The 10,407-nt window shown below is 38.6% G+C and overlaps 2 protein-coding genes across 4 annotated transcripts; one reads left to right on the top strand and one right to left on the bottom strand.

Moving 5' to 3' along the window:
- The first annotated feature begins 967 nt into the window (after positions 1-967).
- Positions 968-6,455, top strand: elmod2 (ELMO/CED-12 domain containing 2). Its single transcript, XM_068726644.1, has 9 exons — positions 968-1,095; positions 1,999-2,143; positions 2,240-2,268; positions 3,138-3,235; positions 3,364-3,493; positions 3,861-3,994; positions 5,151-5,219; positions 5,325-5,458; positions 5,567-6,455. The coding sequence occupies exons 2-9, from the start codon at positions 1,999-2,001 to the stop codon at positions 5,722-5,724; spliced, it is 897 nt and encodes a 298-aa protein (XP_068582745.1). The 5' UTR covers positions 968-1,095; the 3' UTR covers positions 5,725-6,455.
- Positions 6,456-6,514: 59 nt separating this feature from the next.
- ucp1 (uncoupling protein 1) lies at positions 6,515-9,690 on the bottom strand. Of its 3 annotated transcripts, XM_068726642.1 has the most exons (8): positions 9,614-9,690; positions 9,224-9,414; positions 8,908-9,044; positions 8,402-8,600; positions 7,935-8,132; positions 7,740-7,841; positions 7,151-7,331; positions 6,515-7,012 (listed from the first exon to the last, which is right to left on the bottom strand). In XM_068726642.1, the coding sequence occupies exons 3-8, from the start codon at positions 9,031-9,033 to the stop codon at positions 6,898-6,900; spliced, it is 921 nt and encodes a 306-aa protein (XP_068582743.1). In that variant the 5' UTR covers positions 9,034-9,044; positions 9,224-9,414; positions 9,614-9,690; the 3' UTR covers positions 6,515-6,897. The 3 variants fall into 3 exon arrangements, with proteins under 3 accessions (XP_068582743.1, XP_068582742.1, XP_068582744.1); XM_068726641.1 differs by having other exon boundaries at positions 9,224-9,673; XM_068726643.1 differs by lacking the exons at positions 9,224-9,414; positions 9,614-9,690 and having other exon boundaries at positions 8,402-8,641; positions 8,908-8,992.
- Positions 9,691-10,407: the final 717 nt, after the last annotated feature.

Below are 10,407 nucleotides of genomic sequence, written 5' to 3'. Positions count from 1 at the left end.
GTGTCATGTCTGTCAGTGCTGTTATAACTGATTTAATATGTAGATCATAGGCTACTTCCTCTCTTGACCCAGGCTAGACTCTTATTATAATCTAAGTGTTACTTTGGGGATTCAGTTTTCATGTATAGCCTGGGTCTGAGATAGGAGCTCCTCTTGGTATGCAGTAATCGTAGACCTCCTGCCTTTTAAAAGCCCAGAGGGACTGATTAGTTGAGAAGGTAGACCACAGCTTAATTACTGTTGAGTGCACCATTGGTGAGCAGCTCAGTATGGGCTGCATGCATTGCTGATATGTATCTGTATCACAGAAAGTGTAAAACTCTGTGTCAGTTATATCTGTATAGAGTAATGGAGACTTACAGCCGAATGATTGGTCCATTTTAAAAATAGACTCAATGTAATCCAACACACTCATATTGTGGATCTGGCATCATCTTGTGGCAAGATTTGGAAAGGCAAATGATTAGCTAAAATGGGTTCTATTAGTTTAAACCAATCTTATCTGAAGACTAATTTCAGCTAAAGTACAATCAGTTTCTTTTTGTCTGTAATGCACACTTTGAGTCATGGTGAGTCAGTTGGTTAACACTCCACTGATCTAGATCTACTATCCAGCTAATCTAATGCTTAAGATGCACAGTATTTAGACGAGAGGTTGTCTGCATTCCTATGTAGTTAGTCCATGTAGTGCAGCCTGGTGCAGACAGTAGTGAAGTTTGAACAGTAGATGGCGCCGATAGGCCGTCACTGAAAGGCTGGCCTGTGCTATGTTCAAAGACGTCATGTCAATTGACGTAAACATAAATTCAAACCAAGTTTCTGGGAGTGTGTCCGCGATCTTTTTGCAAAAATTGCAAACCATCCACTCTTAAAAAAAAGGCAATAATGTAAATGTAATAGTTGAATGTTATCTAATATCATCCAAACATCTTCAATTTCTCAGGTGCGTGCATGAGAAAATCTGCGTGTCTAGTCAGACCCTGAACGCACCAGAGCCAGACTGTTGTCAGGAGAAGTGTTGCTAACATTAATGTACCAAACAGAAGATAGCTTCTAAGTGAGGACACGGTTGGATATATATTTGTCGACAGAAAGGTAAGAGTAACTCCAGCGACTCGTAAATAATAATAAGTACTAAGCCAATGCTCCCGACGCTACCAAATGTAGGTGAACATAGCTAGCTTTAGCAAACAGTTTGGTGAATACAATGACAACCTGTTGTCTGAAGTGGTTCACAGTTAGTAAGTTTCGATGGTAGTTAGCGCAGCTGGTTCATTAAAACCAGAGGTAAATGGATATTAGTTTTGTAATGTGTTGGCAGACTGTTTGCTAAAGCGCCACCTGACCGCCTAATGTTTGTAGCTCAACATAAACTGATTGCTCACGTTTGTCTGAAGTTAGCATTAGCTAATGCTAGCTACCACAATGCTATTGTTTTGGCTGTTCTCTCAGTGAGCTTCCGTTAGCTGTTCCCATACTATTGGGTCTTATTGTTGGTTATATATTTGTATTTTAACAGTGACGTACGATCAGCTGATCTACTAACGTTACTGAAAAACAGTTTAAATGTAAGCTAGTTTCTACATTTAGATGCACATGCACGTTACTAATGTATATACTGTTTTATGCTACTTTGCATTTCTATTCCATTACTTTCAAGAGAAATATATATACTGTGTATATATACATTGTGTACTGCTCTAAATCGTAACGTTAGTTATACGTTACTTTGCAGAGTAATATTTGTCATACAAAATATACAATCAGCTTTTTAAATGTGATTCTTTGCTATAAGTCAAAATGCCCATCTTTAAAAAATAAAGGTAGATAACATTTAGAGCTGTAAAAATTAGCCAATTAACTTAATTGGCAACTAGTTATGGTAAATCGAGTAATTTTATAGTAATCACTATAGTATATATAATCACTGATGGCAAGCTGAGTTGAATTTGTCTGCTTGAATTCAAGTGGCTAATGTCTTTTCTTTGTCCATGTGAGATGCTGGGGTACATCTGGACGTACATCTACACATCCATCCTAAGATACTGGCTGAAGTGGTTCATCCGACAGGCAACAGGGAAATGTGAGCTGCAGAGAATATGTTCTGGATACAAGCCTGGGGCTACAAGGACAACAAAAGCAGGTGAATGAAATAATCCCACATCTGATTTACTTTTTTGTTTACGTTTAGTAAACATTCTTTCTAATATATTAATCTGCCTCTTGTGTCCTGTTGTAGAATATTCTCTGCGGTCATCAAAGAACAAGGTAAGAAAATGTTAACTGTCAGTTTTTTTGGTAGGTGATGGGTTATAAGTTTAGTTTTGTTTCTGTTACCAAGAATTGCACCTGGGCAATTTCCAGGATCAGCTTGAGTATTTGTGGTCTAAGAATAGCTTTCAATATGACTGTTGCTATTGTTTTATGTTGAAGTTTCTTTTATGTATCGGAAAGCCAAACACATGATCACTTTAGCACAAACTATACCACATATACCCATTATGTTAAACTGTCAATAATTTTGGTCATTTGTCAGTAGAAATGGTTTCTGGTTTCAGCTTTTGAAAATTGAGGACTTGCTAGAATTTGTTTTAAAGTCATTGCAAATCAATTGTCTTTCTAGTTTGTTTTTAGTGTTGTTTAGAATATATCAGTTTGGGCTCTGGGAATTTAAGAATAAGGATGTGATCCATTTGTGTATATGTGGACAGTAATCTCACTGCAGATGTAAGATAGAAGCCTGATTGTTGATGTTTAAACTATGTGGTCCCACAGAGAAGAGTAAAGGGAACGCCCCTTTCTAAACTACCAACCTGTTAGTTATATGTTAGGCTGCTGAATGTGTGAACTCCAATAGAGTCATATCCTGTGAGCTCAATCAGTCCTTATCTTTCACACACATGCCTAGTTTAGATGAATGGACTCTTCTTGTCATTTATAGCTAGGTCAGCATTTTCCAATCAACAGTCCATTCAGTGTAGAAACAAAAGGGCTTTGTCGTCTTTCTTTGAAAGGTATTTCTTTGCTGTGGCTGACAGCATAGATTATACAGCAGCAATTGTTTTTGTCTGGTTGTTCGTTGTATCGTTCATTTTCTGTGACTACCTCCTCCTCTCCTGTGCTTTCCTCCTCTGTAGGTTTTAAGAGGAGCTTTGGAAACCAACAAGGATAATTTAGAGCAATGTGTGGATCAAATTATGAAAGAGAAGAATGTCAAACCCCAGAAAGATCCACTGTAAGGATATTTATCTGTTATTTTGAGGTTGCTTTTCACCAGAAATTATTTTATTTCCATAATGTACTCCTGTAAGTTTAATTTTTGAATCAATGTATTAATTGTTTATTTAATCTTTCTATCTTTAGCTTCAAGGGAAGCCTACACATCTGTCTGTTACAAATAACAGGAAACAGCAGCCTGTATATCTCTGTTGAAGATTTAAGAAAGGAAGTCTTCAACTCAGAAGACCAACACCACGAGGCCCTGCTGTTGAAGGTGTGTGTCACTGCTTCTGGATCCAGTTGATCATATGTTTTAGCTGCTTGGTTACTGTTTCACACGATACATAAACAAGTATCTGTCTGGATCAGTCCTAGTGGATTTTTGTGATTTAATTGACAGACACTTACTTTGTAATAAGCTTAATGCCATGAACTAACAACTACCTCTAACATAGATGCAGCAGAAGCAGTTTAGGCTTTAGAATGAGAAACTACAGTTATAAACAGTGCAATAAAATAGTATGATTACAGTATGGAAAGTATTGATTATGAAGCCAAAATGTTCTGCACAAAATTATTGGACCTATAACTCTGTACGGTGGCAATTACAAATCTAACCCTATAATTATTTGTACTCTCAGCTGTGGGACCTGTTGATGCCAGCAGTCAAACTGGATTCCAGGATAACCAAACAGTGGGGAGACATTGGATTCCAAGGAGATGACCCCAAGACTGACTTCAGAGGAATGGGAATGCTGGGCTTAATCAACCTTGTGTGAGTCCTCAATGAATATCAATTAGACATTAATTAACTATGTTCTTATGTACTGCAGATACCATCTACTATCAACATTTATTTTATTCATGATTGAAATACCTTTTTGAAACTGATGAGGGAATCCACACAGCCAGCAGGGCTTCATACTTTGCTGCAGCAACGGTTATTACATACATTCTTATTAAGACAAGCAGAAATGTGTGCCCCGATCTCTGTTAATGATTTATCTGTGCGGAGTCATGCATGTGTGTTTTCCCTCTCGTAGCCTATGTTGCATAACATACCGTCACTTCTCAAACAAATGAAAGCTGTGGCAGAATATTGAGAGAGAGCGAGAGGAACATTATCTTCTTGAGTCTTCTCAAAGACAACAACAGACTGTGGAGTTATCAAACCTGTAATTAGTATTACAAGAGGCAGTTATCGCTATGACCATATCAAAACACTGAGGAGTCCATAGGCTACAACGTGTTGACAAACGGTGGACGATTGTTAAAAGAAAATGAGTCTATACTACACACACGGATAAACATTAGTTAAGTTTACAAAAGATGCATTTAACAAAATGACTTGAATTTGAATATAACATTAACCATAAGAAACAGTAGCATGTTGGATTTTTATTTTTTAAAGACCACCTCACCAATTTATCCTTACTCTCCTGCAACATTGTCCGATTCATGATAAAGATCTTTTTATAGAATCATAATCGATGCATTTTACTGCCTTGTCAAAACTTTATGCCTTCACCACTGACACTTGGGTCGGAGATTCAAGTGTATTATGATTGCGGTTGATGTATCTTCAGGGTCTGGTATGCTTACTACTGTCTAACTCCACACCCACATATTTTTTCAACCCCAATTGATGAATCACTTTACGCAGTTTCTGACTTTTCAGACTTCATGCAGCTCCTTCTGAAGCCACAATAGGCTTTATACAACCTTTTTTCACGTATGCAGTAGTACTCCTAAAGACCATTAGACTTTGATTTGTAAAATCAGTTGAGTTCACCTTTTTAAGGGTTATGGTTTTTGCCAGCAAGTACAAGATTACTGGTGAACGTGATCCTATTTGTAGATTAAACTAGAAAGTACAGGCAAAGTATAGGACTATTTTAAACCATGATTCTACTGAAATGTTTCTGTTACAGTTTTTTCAGTGAAAACTACACAGAGGAGGCTCGTCAGGTGTTGTCTCATGCAAACCATCCTAAACTAGGGTAAGATACATATGTATGTGGAATATCTGCATATTTTCAGGCAAAACTTTTGATCTTTCTAAATCATTCACGTTCTATGTTCCGTCACTTTTGGCTTGTACTCAGGTATTCGTATGCCATCGTTGGGATCAACTTGACAGAGATGGCCTACAGTCTCCTGAAGAGTGGTGCTTTGAAACCCCATTTCTACAACACAGTACTGGGCACACCTGAGCTCCGACACTTTCATCAGCTATACTGTGAGTGAAGTAAATCAGTTTTCTGAAGTACAAAACTAAGTAGAATGTGAAATTTCGTTGTCTGTTTTTATATCGAATTCTCTAAAATGTGAGTTTCTTCTTTTGTAGGTTATCTGGCATATGAATTTGATAAGTTCTGGGTGGCAGAGGAACCAGAAAGCATCATGGAGTTCAATCAGTACAGAGAAAAATTCCATAACATAGTCAAGACACATCTACAGGAGCCTGACGTTACGCTCACACTGACTGTCTGTTCTAAAAACTAACATTATTCAGAAATATTCCCTCACCTCTCCATGGCCCCTGACGTTGTTTCATTGAGTAGAGGAAGGCAAGATGCAATGCTGAACTTTATAAACATAAAAATCAGACTGAAGCTGTTTGGTCACTCATGAATTCAAACAAATGAAGCCTCATGTATTTGGTATTGTGGTCCATTGTTCACACTCTGTTCATCTTGTTACTGTGAGAGTAAAGGGTTTCAAAATAGAGCACAAATCTACGCTCTGTACCTCAATAATGACCATTCCAGTGTTTAATTAACCTTTGTGAAGGAGAAATGAGAGCTGCTGCAGAGGACTGTAGAGGAAACAGGTCTGTCTTTTGTGAGGATTTAATCACTTTCAGTGAGCAAGTCGCCAATTTGTTGCAGTTAAAAGACAGTTATTGAAAAATGGCGATTAACTACCATATTTGTAGCTGTCTTGATTGTATTTATGTAAGCAAGAATTATGTGTTCTGACACTTGTTCCACTCAAGAATATAATTTTTATGTCCAAAGACCACGGCTACATTTTTGCATGTTTTAATATGTCCCTCTTGATGGCATCTGTATCCTGTAATATAGGTGATGTGGAACTCAAACTGGTTGTTTGCCTCCATTTTCATAAATTTGTATGTCTGAAGACTGCATTTTTATTCTGTGTTTTGCTTTTGAGTAAGGTATGTAATGACTAACACTTCTGACTCAAAGGTAATAAATACACATTTTAATGTTTTGAAATGTGTGTTATTTGTGGTGAAAGTGATTGCGCAAGTTAAAAAGCAAGCACAGGATCTGTTAAACAAGCAAAATATATTTAGAGTTCACATAAACCTGTTTTACATTTTACTATGGGCACCAGTATTATTTAAAGGTGCACTGCTGTAAACTGTCTAAAATGTATGATTGGCAGATTTAGATTCACAGAGTGGTAGCACCATTCACTCCCATTCAATTTCAAATGGGTTAACCATGAAAAAATGATAAATATAAAGGTAGAAATGCATTTCAGTTCAACATGAAGTCAAATACAAGGTACACTTAACTCCAATATTCCTTTTTCAACAAAGGATTTTCTTCTTTGTCACCATAAGACTAAAATGTGAATTGATATTCCTTCATTGATGTTCTAACAGTGGTGGTTCCGATTTTTCAGTCAAACTATCAAACGGGAGTCTTAATTCCTGTCTTCAATCCTCTTCTTAGTGACCATCATGGCTCTCTTGATTTGTTCGAAAGAGACAAACATCACAACGTTCCACGATCCCAACCTCAGAAATGAGGGCACAAATCTACAGGAAATAGAGAAAATTAATGCTAAAATAGATCCACAAATGCAGCATTGCTTAAAATATTTATATCGAACGACCTCAAGTACAACTATTCCTAAACAAATGAGTGTGTGCTGGCGTCAGAGAGGAGGAGCTCACCCTTTGTAGAAAGCCGTCGGCCCCTCTTTAGTCATCATGGTCCAGGCACAGTTGATAGCACTCTTGTACTGACCAGGTGGAGAGTTCATGTATCTAGTTTTCACCACATCTACTGGGGAAGCGATGACCGTGGTGGCAAAGCCGGCACCAAACGCGGATACAAAGTGGCAAGGAAGATTGTCTGTGGAGAGAAAGATTGTGAATTAAACAACTAAAGAGAATAACCGGAGGGCCTTTGTCCTGAGCTGAGCAGTATAGAAACTCATGTCAGCAGGTTATATAACTTTGTGAATGGGGCAATATAAATAATTGAGATAAATGTTGTATTAACTACTATTTACAGCACAGTGAGGGGAAAATACATCATGTACTGTACTAGCCTGTGTGCTGTTATCAGCTGTAGTGGAGTTGAACGGGTGAGAGGGTGTGTGGATTTCTAACCCAATCAGCTGTCTCTCTGACACAATATTGTGTGTGTGTGTGTGTGTGTGTGTGTGTGTGTGTTTGTGTGTGTGTGTGTGTGTGTGTGTGTGTGTGTGTGTGGGTGTGGTTGTAACTGAGGCAAACATGCATGAGCTCTCTCACTCACCTGACATCAGTTTGTGTCTAAGGATGGCCTCCTTGATCAGGTCGTATGTAACCAGCTCTGTGCAGTTGACAAGCGCATTTCTTGTGATGTTAGGTAGTGTGCCTAAAGAAGCCAGAAAAGAATGATAACTTTTTGATCACTAATCACCAATCACCAGTGAGTAGCTTATTTTGAAGCACGCTTCCTAAATGGCACCTTTCCAGAGTCCGCGTATGCCCTCATTCTGGAAGATGTGTTTGTAGGCCTGCATGGTGCCAGTGTACCGACGAGCCACACCGTTCAGGTTCATCTGGGCTTGGAATCGAACCTTGACTACATCGGTGGGCTGTGCAAAAGACACCGCCATGGCGCCTGTGGTGCAGCCAGCCAGGATTCTTACCAGCACACCGGGGTCTGGAAGGGAAAAGACAGGAATAACAAGCGGTGGAATGAAAGGACATACATACACTTTACTCTAAACTATTATTGCACCCAATATTGACTTAATACTACATGTTGTGTACTTAATTCAGTTGGTATTGTAATTGTATCCCAATATTCATATTCTATAGCCATTACTCCTATCTTTATTGTACATACAGAAGCTGTGGTACTTCTGTCAGTGCTGGATAGGGGATCCCTCCACTGTTGCTCCTGCATGTACTTCAAAAGTAACCACTTACTCTCTTTGCCACCACTGTAGAAATCTCTGACATTGTCGTAAAGGCCGATTCTGACGGAGGCGAAGCACACTTGTCTCTGCAGCCCCGCTACCAGCCCGTTGTACAGAGACTTGGGCCCCTCTGTTCGTATCATGGTGCTGATCGTCCCAAACACCCCTCTGTAGCGGATGCCTTCCACTCCCTTCATCTCTCCCTGAATCTGGGGTCACAGATTCAGATTGTACTCAAGGCTAAAACCAGCTTCACAGAACAAAAGTAGAGAACCTTTAGACTAAATGGTGCAGCTTGTTGCTACAAAAGTGTTGATGAGTGCAATTGATTTTGGGGGAAGGAGGTGGACAAAGGCAAGCTGCTCAGTCAATAGCAGCCAACATCAAACACCAAAGAATAACTAAAGATCACTATCACAATAATATATCTGATGCATTACAGTAAATGTGAAGAAATCCTTTGTAATCCTGGAGATGAGTTTTGTTCTTTCTTTGTCAGTGTCACTGAACATATACCTGTAGTCTGACTTTGGCTGTGTCCAGGGGAAATGTGAAAAGGTCAGCAACACAGGCTGCAGCCCCAGCACTCGCCATCTTCACCCCCAGTGGAGGGGGAACATCTGAGGGTTTAAGTCCCACCATGTTTCCTAATACTGGATTTACAGGTAAGCACCAACACACAGAAACACACAATCAGAGCAAATTACCAGGAGAAAACCACCACATACATCTCATGTACTAATCATTCATCTTTCATTTAAAAGATTAGTGAATCTTTTATCAACCAACAATCAAAGTGTATATTGATGATAAAAACATAAAACATACTTACATTGTTTGTCTAAAATTTAAGATTCCCTTTGATCATCAGTAGTTTGTTACCGGCAAGGATTTGATTGGTCAGATTACAATCCATAAAAGGTGCCACCCCGCAGAAAAGAAAGATGCATCTTTAGCTCTGTATTTATATATTATCCGGCTGGCTTTTTTATGGCATTTACAGAGAGGCGTTACTGTGTACTCCTGCAAGGGTCAAATCAAAGTCCACAGACTGTCAGAAAGTCAATGTTCAATTTACCCCACAGTGCAGGCACATATCACAAAAACAACTATTTTACTTCCCCCATTCTAGGTCTGTAACATCAGTACCTTTTCATCCAAATTGCGGTTTCCAAAAGTATCTAAAAAACATTGTTAATATTTTGAAATTGTAATGTCTTGCCTTCAAATCAACACGATATCCATTCACATTCAGTACAGTAAGTAGATCTCCCTTCTGTCCTGTATCTGACGCTTCATATTAAGTAATTATTTACTTTATTAGACCGAGTGTCTTCACCAAACCACAGCCATAATAAAGCACTATCAGTTGGTTCATTGGAGCCAATGGGATGCGTGAACAACAGAGAAAGTGTTTGGAGCTGATTGGCTAAAAATGTTTATAGCTTCATCACGTTGCCCTTTCACTTTTGTAACAGCGTTATTGTATCATAAAGTATTTGCTCATTTGTTTGTTATAAAATGTATTATATCCTGTTGTCAGTTCATGATTTCTTAATAACGGATACTTTGCACAGTTTTGTAGAAGAGGGCACTGACTTATTTAAATAAGTGTTCGGGGGGGGGGACTTGAGCTTGTGACTGAAGTTCACAATGCATCAGATAAGAACTTTGCGTCACATCGGGTTCGGCCTCTCAGCAGTTTGGCAGTGACTGGGCCTGTTTCATAATACCTTTCCCTAAATCCAACCCATGTAGTTTCTCAGTTAGTATGGGAATTACGGGAAAATGAGATTTGGGGAAAAAGAAACGGGGAAGAAAATTTCAGTTACCAGTTTATTAAGTTCAACTAGCAAAATTATGGACATCTCCAAAGACATTGGCAAGCATCTTATTTCCCCATTAATTCTCCTAATTAATGTAATCAATGACTATTAAAAATCAACACTGAAATAGTGTAGCCATATTTCTTAGATTTGATAAAACCTCAAAAGAGACTTTTTCATTTTGTTACAA

This window comes from Cebidichthys violaceus, unplaced genomic scaffold, assembly GCF_023349555.1.
Source record: "Cebidichthys violaceus isolate CVI_PGR_0920_01 unplaced genomic scaffold, fCebVio1.0.p SCAF_4, whole genome shotgun sequence".
NCBI classification, from domain to species: domain Eukaryota; kingdom Metazoa; phylum Chordata; class Actinopteri; order Perciformes; family Stichaeidae; genus Cebidichthys; species Cebidichthys violaceus.
This window is presented reverse-complemented; position numbering and strand designations above follow the sequence as displayed.

Coding starts and splice junctions, on each gene's coding strand:
- ucp1 (XM_068726642.1), bottom strand. CDS start 9,033: ATGGTGGGACTTAAACCCTCAGATGTTCCCCCTCCACTGGGGGTGAAG. Junction 8,601..8,907: donor CAGCCAAAGTCAGACTACAG/GTATATGTTCAG, acceptor CTGTGACCCCAG/ATTCAGGGAGAGATGAAGGG. Junction 7,013..7,150: donor CCGACGGCTTTCTACAAAGG/GTGAGCTCCTCC, acceptor TATTTCCTGTAG/ATTTGTGCCCTCATTTCTGA.
- elmod2 (XM_068726644.1), top strand. CDS start 1,999: ATGCTGGGGTACATCTGGACGTACATCTACACATCCATCCTAAGATAC. Junction 2,144..2,239: donor TACAAGGACAACAAAAGCAG/GTGAATGAAATA, acceptor GTCCTGTTGTAG/AATATTCTCTGCGGTCATCA. Junction 5,459..5,566: donor ACACTTTCATCAGCTATACT/GTGAGTGAAGTA, acceptor CTTCTTTTGTAG/GTTATCTGGCATATGAATTT.